This window comes from Primulina eburnea, chromosome 11 (genome assembly GCF_022965805.1).
Source record: "Primulina eburnea isolate SZY01 chromosome 11, ASM2296580v1, whole genome shotgun sequence".
NCBI classification, from domain to species: domain Eukaryota; kingdom Viridiplantae; phylum Streptophyta; class Magnoliopsida; order Lamiales; family Gesneriaceae; genus Primulina; species Primulina eburnea.
The window spans coordinates 37,517,969-37,534,668 of NC_133111.1; the positions used below are offsets into that span (position 1 = coordinate 37,517,969).

The 16,700-nt window shown below is 32.0% G+C and overlaps 1 protein-coding gene across 2 annotated transcripts; it reads right to left on the reverse strand.

Moving 5' to 3' along the window:
* Window positions 1-1,142: 1,142 nt before the first annotated feature.
* On the reverse strand, window positions 1,143-3,543 carry LOC140804578 (omega-hydroxypalmitate O-feruloyl transferase-like). 2 transcript variants are annotated; one of them, XM_073160634.1, is made up of 3 exons: window positions 3,482-3,543; window positions 2,907-3,369; window positions 1,143-2,175 (listed from the first exon to the last, which is right to left on the reverse strand). In XM_073160634.1, the coding sequence occupies exons 1-3, from the start codon at window positions 3,505-3,507 to the stop codon at window positions 1,318-1,320; spliced, it is 1,347 nt and encodes a 448-aa protein (XP_073016735.1). In that variant the 5' UTR covers window positions 3,508-3,543; the 3' UTR covers window positions 1,143-1,317. The 2 variants fall into 2 exon arrangements, with proteins under 2 accessions (XP_073016735.1, XP_073016736.1); XM_073160635.1 differs by having other exon boundaries at window positions 2,907-3,361; window positions 3,482-3,527.
* Window positions 3,544-16,700: the final 13,157 nt, after the last annotated feature.

A 16,700-nucleotide genomic window follows, 5' to 3' on the forward strand; every position in this document is an offset into this window, starting at 1 on the left:
TTCACTGCTGCTGACCAACTGAGCTAAGCCCATGCGGACATTCGTTTTACATTCATGTTATTATTGGATATGTGTTTGAGATATTGTTCTAAAGCTAGTAATCATCATCGAACAAACTGTTAATTAGAATCTAACAAAGTGTTGTATCGTGAATTTGAGTTACAATGTTACAATCAATTATAATTTTTGGTAACGTGACAAGTTTTGCATTTTAAATTTACAGTTGCCGTTGAATTGTAATTGCAAGTATTTGTCTTGAACCATGATAAACTTGGGCGTCGCTGCTCTTAGTGAAGATTTTCGGACCCACCTTCAAAATATTATCCTTTTTTTAGATAATTAACATGTTTCTTCCTGTGCAATTATAGGAAAATTAAATAAAATGAACCATTTGTACATAAATTAATTTACTTTAGCTACATTAAGATAAAATCATAAGTTTGAAAATGGAAAAGTTTGAAAATGGAAGACTATAACATTAATCCTTAAACAAAATTAACTTATAATTTATGGAACAATTATATTTCGATAAAATATAACCTACGAATTACGATTTGCTACTTACATAAATTTAGTTTTAAATAAATATTCTATTATTTATTCCGTTAATTGCATACAAAATAAAAATGTCTTTAGACGAGCAAAACCAAATTTGCGTATATATATACAACTCATGGATGAGCTCATTATCACTGGCCTATCCTTAGCCCAAATGGAAGACAGACCTTCAAAAACCCAGTTACCCTCCTATAAATATCAAGTTTTAGCGTTCAGTTAATTCATTCACTATATTGTTTTTCAGCAGCTCCCCCTTATATCATCAGTCTCTGACTTGAGAGTCGGAGGAGCTACGCCGGGACAGCCTCATGGCCCCCATCTAACGGTCTTATTCGTGAATTCAGGCCCAGGACAATTTCGAAACATGCGTCTGAACTAGTGACATTTTGAAAAGACCGTTAAAAGTATATTTTTGCTTTTTGTATATTACTCTATGTTCATGTATAAGTGATATATATTTTATTCAAGAACAATATATTATATTTATTTTTTTGTTGAGGTATGAAAATTAGAAAATAACATTTTCCAAAATTTCTGGGTTCTTAATTTCTTTTCTAAAGCTTAAAAATGCCGAATCATGTATAAAAAAAATAAAATTAAATTCTTATTAGCACCTTTCAAGAACTCACGACAAGGAGAAAAAAAATCATTACAACAATAAACTCAGAATCAGTCCACATAACTTGGACAAAACAACAAACGAAAAACAAATTTAATAGACAAAACATTACCAATTAAAGATAAATAGAATTCCTTGTGCTAAGTTTGGACAAGTTGTTCAAATATCTTCATAGCTGGAGCAGGCAATCCAAGAAGCACATTGATTGTTTTCCTTTCTTCACCATGAGAAAGAAACAGGATCACTTCTTTTTCGGGCAAAACGACCGGCCCGGATAGAATTGGCTCGCCCCAACCGAAATCCGTGGTATGGAAGGATAACCTAGACCAAGTGGTAATCAGCAAAGTTGCAGCCAAAGAAGGCCTAGCACGAGTCGCCTCGAAATAGTCGATAGCGGATCTAATGTAACTTTCTGTCACCATTTTGACTGCTTCCTGAACTAGTTTTACGGTGAACGAGAGCGGGTTTTGGACTATGTCCCCGGCATTGCAGAGTGAGTTTGTTAGAACGATAGCATTCCCGAAGTACTTATCCGGTATGGGGGGATCGAACCTTGGCCGTCCATCGACTGCGAATAGAAGTTTAGTCTGTTGGTTAGGATTGAGGTTCAAGGCCTCGGTTCGAGCCCTCCAAACGAAGGCCGACAGGGCTTCGAATGTGGTGCAATGTTGTAGAGTTTGATCCTCTAAGGCCAAGCTTTTGATGTGTTGGAGCTTTTCGGAGTCGAAACAGAAGGATCTGTAATGCATTTCTTGATTGTAGAGCTGAGCAGTGTTTGATATGTCTTCAATCTCATCAAATTCATGGTGTGGGAATTCATATTTAGGTGGATCTCTGGATTTGAGGATGGTTCTATCCATGAATGGAGGTGTTTTCAGAGTGAAACCTCTGGCTGTTTCACCCCAAGAATTCACAAACTCCATTGCACCAATTCCATCAAACATGCAATGGTTCATACACAGTCCTAAAACAAAACCTCCACACTTGAACTTTGTTACCTGCGACATAATTAAAAAAATTTCCAAAATAACTAAGCACGATTGATAAACCTCTAGAGGAAGAATCAACTAGTATAGTGTTCAGGTTTATGATCTGATATTGAGGCTCTTGTTTAGAATGATAATAAAAGAATGGAGGATCGGGAAATGGCTATGGTCGGGTCAACACGGATAACATAACTCGAGTTCCCGTTATATACTGGATTAAAGATCATGAGTCCGATAGTGATGGGTGGATAAAAGCTGTTAAAAATGCGCTGTTGTGGGGCCTCGGCTGTTCGATCGATGAACAATATCAAGGTCATGTTTTGGTTAATAGAAACACTCTAGGCCTAATAGAGTAAAAAGGTTATGGGTAAGAGCGAGGATCATGACTCATGCATGTGAATTATCAAAAAAGAAATGAACCTAGTATTTGGCCCCCCATACCCAATGGTTCCATCCCATTTTAGTAATTGATTCTCAGAGTTTTCCAGTCTTGCCTAACCGACGGGTGGGGCGAGCAAGCAGGCATCGGCGGATCCTGATGTTTGGGGTGACAATCTTGGCTTGACACCAAGGGCTGTGTGGCTCAGCCACTCTGAACCAAGATCATTGTGCTCGATGAACTGAGTCAGTACCCCTACCATGCTCGGTCCGCCTTTTAGAACTACAGTTTTTTATTGGATTCTACTCATTCAAAGACCGAAAGATCATTGAAAAGATGCAAAAGAAGCTTGCCTAGTCTATACCTGAGCCACCAGAGGAGGAATTTCCAATACATGTCTTGCTCCTGGAATCTCATAAACAAGCTTCCCGAGAGTATCCGGATCCGGTTTCGTGATATCTCCTAGCACCTCAAGATCACAGTCTGCCTCAGCCTCAACAAAAACAGCTCCCTCCGACGTACAATCAATGGCAAGTTTCATCTCAGGACCAATCGTGAGACGCCCTGCGAGCGGATAATATTGCGCCAGGATCTTCGACAACGCGTCCTTCATAACCTCAACTGCATTCTCATTGCCTTTCTCTTCAGACTTAAAGCAGTAGACTGTACGTACGAGAACCGCAATATTCTGATCAAGATTCGATAAGAAGTATAGGCCTTTCTTCGTTTCATCCGCCGGAGGAACCAGGGCAGGCTGCCCTTGTTTGACTGTTAATTGAAACACATTGCTTCTAGAATCCTCCATTTGATCAAGAAAAACTTCAACACTGAATCATAGCATTGGAAAACAAACTAAAGTTAATCACCAGAATTCAAATATTTGATTACTTGAATGCAAAATATGTAATTTTTCTTAAGCGCCCACGATGAAAAATCTACCTGTTGATGCAAAGTGGATTTATCATCTGAGAAAAGCATACTCGTTGGATTGAGTCAGTGGACGTTTATATATATATATAAGGGACCTGTTCTTTAATTTGTTCATACGCAAATAATATATGTCAAAAACTTGTGTGAGACGGTCTCACATGTCATATTTTGTGAGACGGGTCTCTTATTTGGGTCATCCATGAAAATGTATTATTTTTTATGCTAAGAATATTACTTTTTATTATGAATATCGGTAGGATTGACCTGTCTCACAGATAAAGATTCGTGAAACCATATCACAAGATACCTACTCATGATATAATTACGAAACAGTATAAACGACTAACACGAATCTTAATCTGCCATTATCAAGATTTTATGTTTTGTAAGATTATGCTTATGTAATAATTGGTTGTGGTAGGCTAACAAAATATTACCAGTTAAAAAAAACTTGGCAAGGGACTCTCTCGTAGACTTGCGAGGATTGTTTGGTGGGGTTGGCATCCAAATTACTTGCTTGCGAGTATGTGTGTACACACACACACACACACACACACACACACACACATATATATATATATATATATATATATATATATATATATATATATATATAGCAAGTGAGTATGTGTGTACACACACACACACACACACACACACACACACACACACATATATATATATATATATATATATATTAATGCATAATATATATGTAATTAAGTTAGTTTTTGAAATATTTGTAATATAATATTAACATTTTTTGTTTAAAATATATAGGAAGTTTTATTATTTGATATGATATGATAAAAACTTGGTAAAATATAAGATAATTAAATTTGAATTATATGAACATGCAAATTATTTAATTTACCATAGTCCTTCATTAATTAATTCGATTATTTAGACACATTAAACATGAGCATAATATTTTGATATATTTTTAAAAACTTTAGATGAATATTTCACAAGATGAAAAGATAATAACATGAGGATTTTTATAATATTTTTTAGTAGAGTAAAATTTGAAGTAATCATGGAGTTAAATTTAAATTATTTTAATTAAATGACTTTGGATGCATGAATGATATATTTTGATTGACTAAGTGATTACTTGTATAATTTTGATTGACTGAGTGATTTAAAGATTTTCAGACGAATACTGGTGGTTGGCCGGAGACGGAAGACCGGAGAAGATTAGGTTGTTGGGTGCAATAATTGTCACTGCTTGGTAGAGCAATCGAACCGTGGAGCTTGAGCTGATGTGCAGTTTAAAAGATTTGAGTTGCACCAGCTATAGCTTTTGGTAAAGCGGCATACGCTCGGTCCTACAAATGTGTTGATGATTTAAAAGCTAAATTTTTTTCTTTAGTTAAGGAAATATTTATTTTAAATAATATAAGAATTTTAGCATTTTTTAAAGTAAAATATAAATTAATTAATGGAAGCAAAGAATTTATGTAATTTATAAGAGATTTTTGGAAATATGTATTTTTCTAAAGTCTTTTAAATTTGAGGCATAATGACTTTATTAATCTTAACGAGCATAATTTATTAATTAAAACTAAAGTTATCAAAGCTCATTAATTAAGTAATTAAAAAGCCTTTTTGTTTTTTTTTCAAATAAATAAGTCCTACCCCCAAACACACACACACCGAAACACACACGCAAATGCACGTAACTCGTAAGTGTACAGCGGCCCCACCAAGGGAAAGCTAGACAAGGGAATTTCGAATTTTTTCTCTTCGTTCTTCGATTTTCTTCATCGTTCTTCTTTCCAACAACGATTACTTGACTCCTTTTTCCTAAGGTGGGTTTTCGGTGTTTTTTGTCGAGAAAAAATGGTAGAAATCGTCTTCCGTTCCTCACCGATGTTCCACCGCTTCGATATTCATATTTCAAGTGTTTTAAACGCAAATACACATTCTAAACCTTTTTTTTGGCATCATTCAAGCCATATTATGCATGTCTATTATTTTCTGAATGAAAAACATGATGATCAAGTTTTATTAATATTTTGAATAATTTATTAATGTTTTGAATAATTAATATCCAGATTTACTTGCCTTCAAAACATATAAAGGGTTTTCTTGTTGACCCTTTGGTTTTTTTCATCCAGTTAATTAATTTTTTTTAGCATGCACAATTCGCGAACCCAGCGACTACTAATGTGAATAAAAATCGGGAAATTGGCCTTCAGTCCCCAGCGGTCGATTTTTTTTGTGTTCACTCCTTGGGTACTTTTTTAGTACCACATTTCCACATGAAGTGTACCACATTTACACATGAAGTGTACCACATTTTGTATGACATAGTACCACAATTTTGTGGGTAGGGAGTGAACCTAAAAAAATGTTTTGATTGGAGATTTTTCATCAACTTTCCCAATAAAAATTGTGAAGATGAAAAAAAATGTTAGCACAAATGGGGAAGTTGCAGATAAGATTTGGGAATCGAGTTTGGGAGAAGATTAGAAGAATATGGCTTCATGAAAAATTGTTTTATAAAATATATTCTCAATTTTATATAAAGTAATAGATAATAGAAAAAAATAAATTTTTGACTGAAAAATATTTTTTGGCATGATTCTGATGTATTAAAGAGAAAAATCTGTATGTTCAATAATATTGTTTCCGTTAAAAATAGTTCAATAATAAAAACTATGTATAAGTTTTTAGAGCAGCATATTTAAACTAAAAGAACATGCCTCGTAAAAGCCCCACGCACATCAGTTACCCTACATAAAATGATATCAGAGCAATATAGGTTGAAAAATTTAGACATACTTTATTATTATTGTTATGTAACTTTAATATTTGAAAAAGGGATATTTCTCATAATTTATGGATCCGAAAATATGTTCGAAATATATTATTTTCAGGTTCTATTCTAATATTTTTGAATATTTAAAATAAAGAAATCTAACCAATGTTAAATATTATGAGCAAATAGGAAGGGATCATATTACTGAAGTAAAGTTATGATTCAAAGTAACGATTTCTAGAAAGTCTCGGATTCTTCTAAAATTTCGGGAAATCTTAGAGAAATCCAAAAGACGATATAAAATTATGATAATCAACTATATTGTGTACCACATAAAATTGAAGAAATACTTGAAAAAAAGAAGAAGAAATTCTTGGAACATTAAAGGATATTCAAATAAGAATACAAAACCTACAACAACTTAATTCTAGAAAAAAGGATCTCGGAAGGAAGGTCATCATTATCTTTTGGTAGAGAACTTTTCTTACATCAAAGATGGAAAGCCGAAGTAATGCAAAAACCTTTGACCGACAATGAGAAAACGAATCAATATAAACAAAACCGTCTCAAGAAAGAAAACAATCTGATGACTACTATAGAAATGATTGGTCTCGACGATCTAAAAGACCTTTCTTGTTGAGTTTTTAGCAAATCTCAAGGTCTTAGATCTGAAAATTAACAACTGGAGGAGGTGAAAAATCCCTAGTTAATATCGTAACTTTTCAAGAATCACCAAGGGAAAGTGTGAGATCCTATGATACAAACATGGGATGAACGCAAACATATTTTCATATTGCTAGAGAATCACAGCCAGCGAAGACATGGTCAAGGAGAAATTAAATTTCTTTGCAGCAAACACCCTATGGGAAAAAATGTTTTATAACCAATACATCTTTACGGGGTTATATTTAACCTTAATATATTGAATTTCAAAAACAGGGAAGATCTCATAGATGATTGAATATCGGATATGAGAATCGCAGCAGGAACACTTGATCTAAAAAAAAGAAACACAATTTTTTAAAAAATAGCCTGATAAGATTAGATAAAATTGTTTGGACATGATTTAGCAAAAATCAAATAGTTGGTCCTAGCTGGAGAATCTCTTAGCAAGATAGCCGAAAGAATGGTTATCCTAATAAAAGCATAATTTATAGAGGTATATTATTTAACAGTCAAGACACAGAGAAGAAATATAAATATGCTCAACATCTGCATAATGTTGGATTACATGTCATTTGTTTAACTGATGAATATAGTATGTTATTCGTGAAATACAAATGAAATTCAGAAGTCAAAGAAAATATAGCAATGAAACTTTTCTTTGTCATATTACAGTGACAAAAAACCAGATCTTATAAATCTGGAAAAAGAAATGGACCACCAAGAAATAAAGTATTATCTCAAGCATCGAACTCATTTCGAAGCACGAGACGAATACCAACAAAGAAAACTTTTAGAATAGCTCACACCAGAGCTAATGAAAGTTTTAAATATTGCAATTGCTGGACATATGGTACAAAATGACATTCTTCAACCATCTATCAAGGAAATTATAGAAAGTTAATAAGGCAGTTCGAACCAACTCCAAATATCAAAGAAGCAATTTATCACCAAGATCTAGTGCAAGTATAGTAGTTTGAGGACATTCTCTCATACGAGAGTATATACGAAGAAGAATAAGTTTTAAGTAAAAAAGAATATGATGGAGAAACAGAATCAGAGTCTGAATGAAGACTAAGTGTTTCGACATGAAACACATGAGGATTTGTCTGGATTCTTTATCCAGACAAATATATCTCGCAACATGGTCTAGAATATCACAAGTGAAAGTCCTTGTTTACAGATATATCAATGATTCACTACAGAAGGAGTAAAATAATTCTTAGAAAATGTTGGCCTAAAAAACAAAAATCACCATCTAATCTATAGGGTTTCAAAGGGGAAAATAGCAATCCTCATGGAACTTATGGGAAATCGGACGGAGATGAAATAATTTTTTGTGAAGAAATAAAGAGAAATTACAGAAACTCAAGCCAAAAATAGCACGAACCATGTTATGGATTTGTATTAGAGCAGTTCAAATAATGATAAAAGTTACTTTTAAAGAAATAATAGATTCACTCATTCACATTGTTATATGTGATAAACAGATGTGTAATCTTAAAGATTTGACACTGAGAACTATCTCAAGTAATCTTCGTGTATGGAAAACTACAGGAGTAATTTATCCAATAATTGTCTATAACCTTGCAAGTCGAGATTTCTGTCGAGATTTTACATTACATCATAACTCAAGGAAAAATGGTTGATGAAATAAAGTAATAGGCTATATTCTATTACTTATGAGATTTCATATATTATTTCTAATACACATCATTCAGAATTGTTTATTAGAAATGAGTTTATTGAAATACCAGAAATTTTCGAAAAAGTTACTCAAGCAATTTATCACCAAAAAAATAGAGTTTCTTTTAATAAAGTAAACGAATATACAAATCCAAGACAAACTGATTCTAAAAAAGAATCAAAATCTTAGACTGTAACCAAAGAAAATATATTTCCAAGGAGCTAGGATCACAAGACACATTTGAGAAAAACACGCCCGTAAAATTCAACCGATAACAAAAAGTTTTCAACAACATGAGATATCTGAAAGAATGAAAATAAGTAGAAATAGTATTTGATATTACAAGGAAACAAACACAGTTTTCTTGTAAAATCATATATTATTTGGAACAACATATGATAAAAGGTATTAATAAACGTACTTCTTTATGTAGTAAAGAAACTTATCTTCTAATGATCATTGGAAGTAAGCCACAAAGGAAAAAATGAAGATTTTTAGATCTTATTCTTATGAAAGAAATGGAAGAAAAAAGACTAATACGGTCGAGAGAAAAAACCAAATCTTATAAATCTGGATAAAGAAGTTGACCATCAAGAAGTAAGATGTCATCCCAAGCATCAAACCATCTCGAAGCACGAGACGACACCAACAAAGAAAACTTTCAGAAAAACTCACACTATAGCTAATTAAAGTTTTAGATATTATAATCACTATACATGAAGAGCAAGATGTCATATTTCGACTAAATGATAGAAAATGATAGAAAGAGAAAAAGACGTTTCGAATCAACTCCATATATCGAAGAAGTATTTATTAACAAGATCTAATTCAAATAAACAAGTTTGAGGACATTCTCTAAGACGATAAAATATACGAAGAAGTTTCAAGTCAACAAGAATATGATGGAGAAACAAAATCAGAGTATGATGAAGATGATGTGTTTTGACAAGAAACACATGAGGATTTGTCTGGATTCTTTAGCCAGACAAATATATCTCACAACATGGTCTAAAAGATCAATAGAGAAAATCCTGGTTCACAGATACATCAAAGATTCTCTGCATGACAGCTAGAAATATTTTTAGGAAATCTTGGCATGAGAAACAGAAAGTATAATCTAATCTATAAAATTTCCATTAGTAAAATGACAAACCTCGTGGAACTTATTAGAAATCAGATTGAAACGCAATCAATTTCTTTTGAAGAAATAAAAGAGAAAATACATAACTTCAAGCCTGAAGTAACACGAACCACGTCATGGATTCATATTGGAGCAGTCTGACCATGATAAAAATTAATTTTAAAGAAGAAATAAATTCACTCATTCATATTTTTATATGTGATAAACGAATAGCCAATAGGTAATCTTCAAGATTCGATACTAAGAAATATCTTAGGTAATCTCTGTGCAAGAAAATTGTATGAGTAATTTATCCAAAAATTGCCTACAATCTATCAGATCGAAATTTCGTTCGAGCCTTGAAATTAAATCAGAATTTCAAGGAAAAAGGTTGATGAAAGAAGGGTAATATGTCATATTATATTACCTATCAGATTCATATGTTTTTTCTAATACATATAATTCAGAATTGTTTATTAGAAATGATTTTATTGAAATACCAGAAATTTTCGAAAAATTTGCTCAAGCAATTTATCCAGTAAAAATCGATTTTTCTTTAATATAGGAAACGAAGATACAGATCCAATACAAACTGATTCAACAAAAGAATCAAAGTCTTAGACGGAACCAAAAAGACTATTTTTCCAAGGAGATATGATCACAACTCACTTGTCGATAAAAAAACATGTCCAGGAAATTATACCTATAACAAAAAGCATTTCAAAAATAGGAACGCTTAGTTGTCCAAAAAGATGGAGGGAAGTAGAAATAGTATTAGATATTACAAGACAAAAAAATAAATTTTCTTATAATAACAAATACTATTTAGAAAAACCTATGATAAGAACTTACTAATGAAAGATAAACATCGATGATTTGGAGGTTTGTATCCAAGGAATTCCAGGAAAAGAACTTGACCAATTGGTCTTTGGATTAGAGTTTCTCGAGAAACATAAACATTGAAAACAACTTGAATACAGAATGGAATTCATAATAAAGATGGAATGTGGAAAATTCAACGACCACGAGTCTATTCTCGATATACATTCCAGTAAGAATGTTTTATGAACAGTATAAAACATAATATTTTGCAACTTATATTGATCCAGGAGTTGGAATATGTACCACAAAATGAGGAGTCTTTCCAAAAGAATTGAATGAAGAATTGCCTCGAAGAGCTAGACAAGATTTCTCAAAGCAAATATTAATCCTAGGTAAAAAGAAGCAGAAATTTTAATCGGGGGTGAAGGACAAACACCATGGTACAAAGTGAAAACAATGCCGCTTTATTTTCATGATACATGAGCTGATATCTTTTTAAGAAACAATTTCTTACAAATGTTTAAATCTTATACACCATAAAATGAGACTAGATGACTAGTGTTCATTACATCATATGATCAGAAGGTCAATCCAGAGACTAAGAGGAGCATTGTACATAAAAATATCAATCTAGTTTCGCAGCAATGTGGTGATGAAGGAAAACTTTTACGCCCAAAAATGAATGTAGAATTTTAGACGGTTTGGAGAAACAATACTCCAATTAAGAGCGGGACAAAACCTCTAGCTAGAAGAAATAGGATTTTTGAAAATAGTTTTAAAACAGAATGATCTAGAGTTTGAATCAAAAGTATCCCTAGAAGATATCAAGAAAATGATCAAAGAAAACTACAATGAAGATCACTTGCATGATTGGAAAGGAACAAACTCCAAGCCGACCTCAAAATTAAGGAAGACAATGAATTTGAGCATGTCATATGCAAGCTTATCTTGATAAACATTATTGATCAAAATGACATGCATATTATTATCAAGCAATAAACCTTGATTTAATCAAAAAATGAATATCATCATAAATCAGTCTAAGTTTTTTGAAAAGAAACCATGATGAAATCAAAAGGAACAAACACATGTTAGTAATTAACTATCGAGGAATTAATAAAATTCTGAAGTTTAGTGAATGCCTTATACCTAATAGAGATCATTTAATTAATTATATACACAATGCCAAGATGTTCTCTAAATTTGATTGTAAGTCCGGATTTTATTAGATTTGGATTAAGGAAGGAAGCAAAAATTGATAGCTTTATACACACAACATGGGTATTATATTTGGGAAATATTATCAATGAGATTGGCTAATGTACCCCAAATATTTCAAAGAAATATGGATAATCTATTTTAATTTTATTTTTTTTATATTGATGATGCTATATATATAGATGAACATATTAAACATTTAGATATTTTCTCTAAAGTATGTAAAATAGAAAGATTGATCTTATCTGAAAAGAATACATTCATTGCTACAAGAAAAATTGAATTCCTTGGAATATAAATCGACAAGTTATGAATGATTCTGCAAGAACACATTGTGGAACATGCGCAAAATTTTCTATATAAACTCGAAGACAAGAAACAACCATTAGGAGATGTTAATTTTTTGGAATGTTCATAAAAAATATCGCAGAACATAATAAATTTTTTAGTCAATTATTAAAGAAAGATGCAAGATTTATATGGACATAAGAACACACTAAAAAACTTAGCCAAATAAAGAATATTTGCAAAAATCTCCGAAAATAGTTATTCCTCAAGATAAAGATGATCTAGTATTATACACAGATGTTATTGATCATTGGTGGGCAATAGTTTTTTCAAAGCTCACACCAAAAGAAAAACAATCATGAAAATATTGTAGTGGATTATTCTCATATCTAGAAGCCATAATATGGTGCATCAATGAAAAGAAATTCCATGCAGTAAAAATGACTTTTGATAAATGACCACTATTTTTACTTGCCAAGAATTTTACATTGAAATTAATAATATACAAGTAAAAATTGTTTTTGAAAAATATAATTGAATCTAAACCCGAAAAGACAAGAATATTAAAATGACCAGCTTTATGTCAAAATTATATTTTTTTATATTGTTATTATTAAATATCGTGAATATATTTTTGTGCATTTCCTAACAATAGATTAATCATCATGAAAATGCAGGGGCATTTGAGGAAACACATTGAAATGTTTCAAAATGAGTTCAACAAGCTTGCCTAAATGCAAAAGTTGTGAGTAGGCTATAACAAATTTATAATAGCATTGTTTCTTATCGAATTATAGGTTGTTTCCAAACTTATACGCAGTTATGGTTTGTACTGCAAAAGTCTATCATTTAGGCTATTAGAAGCTAGTACTTTCTCGAAAAGAGAGTTTTCCAATATAAGGCTCTACACTTGGAGCAAGGGATTCAATTACCCTAGCACAAGTGCTAAGTTTGGATCATCCTTATATGAGTTGGTCCAAGCCAAAATTAAAATTCTGGATTCTTATCTCGAGCCTTCAATCAACCATTTACCTCGGAAATTGAAGAGAGTTCAGCTTTGACCTCAAATAGACAACGAAAAATCTAAAGTTGATATTAATGAGTGATAGGACTCGTTTTTACGTGTTTTTAGTGTTAGTTTTGAGTCGCATTCATGCATCATATTAGGTTGTTTTAGTTTAATTTAGCATTCATTTAGCATTATTTAGCATTTGGCTGATCTCGTGTATTTTGTGGTTATTTTGTAGGAATAGGACCCAAAAAGGGATTTTATATGCAGAGCGACGGTTTTAAATAAACCGTCGCCGATCAGAATCGGCGACGGTTCTGTAAACCGTCGGCGATCTGAATCGGCGACAATTTACAGAAAAGCGGTCGCTATTGGCGACGGTTTTATCCTTTCGTCGCAAATAGCGACGGTTTTATCTTAGACCGTCGCTATGCGCGACGAAATCCGAGAAGAATTGTTTCCAAATTTTATGGACTCTATAAAACCACCTAACCTAATACACGAGAGGGGGGCCGCGATTTGGAAGGGAGAGCACTGTAGCAGGCGATAGCTCAACGGAACCGGAACAAGAACTCAACAGCGTTTTCTCTTTACTCTTTTATTGTAGTTAGGATTTAGGGGATCCGACCCCGAACCGTTGTTTGATTATTTAATTCTCGACTTTTGATTCATTCTTGATTGTGCTATTATTTTACATTGAATTGTTAAAACCTAGCTAACTTTAATAATATCTAATATTGTGGGTGAGTTCGAGAGAATAACTTGCGATAGGAACAAGTAGCATAATCCGTGGATCTACAATTTACATAGAGATATGAAGTTGGATACACGTTGGTAGTCATAGTCCAGTAGAGCGAAAACTAGGGGATTTCATAGATCGACATGCAATTCACCGTTAGTAAATAATAAAAGAGATTTTATTATTCTTTCGTGTAGAATTAGTTTAGCATAGCTCGAGAGAGTATGTTAATTGCTTAGGAAATCCTGTCAAAAGCGTAAATCAGTGTCGATATTAATTAATTAAATTAACGACGGGTAGGTGAACCGAGATCCTAACACTCGCTTATTTATTATTTTAGTTTATATTATTTTTAATGTGTTTGTTTCAATTTAGTGTTTTAGTATTAATTTAGTTAATAAGTAATTCAATTGTCGTTTTAATTAATTAAAGAATTTAATTTAAAGTAAATTTTTCTAATCAATCTCTGTGGGATCGATACTCGTACTCTTATACGTTTTACTATAACTTGACATCGTGCACTTGCGATTATTTCGAGCCTGAATTTTTATTTATTTTTATTGGAGATTTTACTGTGCAAGTTTTGCTCGATCAATGAGTTATAATTTCTCAATTTCAGGTATATAAGCAGAATTGAGAGAAATTAAAAATCAGAAAAGGAATTAACCCAACTACAGCTCAAGCTAACATAGCAGGAAAGTTTCCAATGACATGGATGAAACACAATGCCCATCCTAATGAAGTCAAGATAGGGTACGAGTTTCGGGCTCTTTCCTCAATCAATACCATAACACCAGTTTTCTAGAAATATATGTACTACCAAAATGGATTCGAAAAGTTGTTCATGAAACATTGGCAAATAATGACTATTTCACTACAAAAAAATACTCCTACAGAGACGGTTTTTTTTAATTTTAAGATCGGTTTTTAACCGCTCCAGCACTTGTACCACCGGTTGCAAAATCGCTCCTCTTATTGATGACCCTATATCTTATAGAAGCGGTTTTGTCAACCGGTGGTACAAGTTGAAGAACCGCTTCTATTGTTTATTTTAGGTGATGTTTGATAATGTTTGTACTCATTATCCATTCCTACAAAATTAGCAACTGATTTATTTACCACCGTCGCTATTAATTAGCGACGGAATAAAAATCCGTCGTCTACAAATTTCGCGACGGAATAAACAATCGTCGCTAAAATTAGCGACAATTTGTTCATGGATTCCGTCGCTAACCTAGAGACGGTTATATCATGATTTCCGTTGCTAATATTTTCGGTAAAATAAAAAAAATTATAAATCTAAAAAAACTTACAATATTACTATGATAACATAATTTTTTATCTTAACTAACACTTAAAAATTCATCAAAGAACCTCTAGTAAATGAAACACCCCTTATTGCTTTTCACTTACTGAATATGACATCTCTATTAGAAGAGCATAGAAAATATGGATTTATCTCACAGAGATGGACAAAGTTAGGTTTCCGTTTAAATTTTATCAAAATGTAGTTAAAGTATTTTCCTTGTAAATACAATGACAGGAAAAACTACAGGATTTGCATAAGATATATTTGAAATGAAAGAAAAATCTTATGTGGAATAGCAAGCTGCCGAGAAGTAAAGTAACTCGCCGAAAATTTTGTAATATGGCTCACATTAGAAGATGGTCAGAAGAGACCTACCCAAAATGCCCAAACCAGAAAGAACCATAATTCGAGAAAGATTTCTGCGAATATATGCTCAAAAGCATAATGCAGAGACAAATCCAAGTACAAGTCCAAGTGGTGAAATACGACACAAGTCACTTTTTCTTCAAGGTCCATTAAAAAATAAAATATTCACCGAAAAAGTTAAAGAAGACATGTGACATACTACCACAAAAAAACAAGTCCAGTAATAATGAAATAATGGATCATTAGCTAGTGGAAGATTAAACCACCCAACATCATACTAAAATACGTCACTACCAACTGGCTGACAATAATTTAAAAAGTTATTTACAAGTCCAAATTTGAAATCCGAAAAGACATTCTATAAATAAAAAGACTGTAAGAAGTTGGGGGCATCAATCATCTTCTCCGACTTTATTTCAAATAAATCATTCTAATATTTTTAGTTTATATGTATTGTATTTTCAGTTACCATAATTAGCTGAAAAAATTGTTTTCTCCTCAGTGAGAGATAACTATTGTAACAATATTTAGTATATATGAATAAAATTTATAAGTTTAAACCCTTCTCATATATTATTTTCAAAATCAATCCAGTAATATACATCTTGAAGTAAGAAATGAAACAAAGTTGTGCTAGGTGTTGTCGGATGAATTAACATCATGAACTATCAGTTGCGGCTATTTGATTGAGATGTGAAGAGTAGTAGTATGTAAAACTCGATAGATACGACCCAATGATATTTTGGTTTTTTACGGAATCATGATTATCTATTAAAATATATTTATATTATAAAGGTTGAAAATCTTGCACAGTCTTATCTTTTTAGACAATATACTTGTTAGATAAGTGTAACACACCACATATTCGGATATATATTAAAAAAAATTATAAATAAAAGTAAATAAAAAAAACAAAGGTAAATTGGAATTATGACATAAATGAGTCAAAATAAAAAAACGTGAAGTATATAATTAGCACATCGAAAATTTGAATGACGAAAACGATAATAAATGAAAATAATACGTACAAAATAAATAACTATCCATATTTTATTTAAATAAAATAAATTAAAATAGACCATAAAAAATGTGACCGAGGAAGGAAAGAAATACCAAAAAAAACTCATCCAAGGAAGGAAAGAAATACCAAAAAAACCCATCCCACTTCAACTACTAACACTCAGATGTCATAAATTGACTTTATCAAATGCAGATGTGAAAAAACAAAAAACACAAAAGACAA

What these genes read in the sequence shown, in the direction of transcription:
- LOC140804578 (XM_073160634.1), bottom strand. Translation starts at nt 3,507, where the DNA reads ATGATAAATCCACTTTGCATCAACAG. An exon ending in AATCCACTTTGCATCAACAG is followed by an intron (nt 3,370 to 3,481) that starts GTAGATTTTTCA and finishes GCTATGATTCAG; the next exon opens with TGTTGAAGTTTTTCTTGATC. An exon ending in TTCCTCCTCTGGTGGCTCAG is followed by an intron (nt 2,176 to 2,906) that starts GTATAGACTAGG and finishes ATTATGTCGCAG; the next exon opens with GTAACAAAGTTCAAGTGTGG.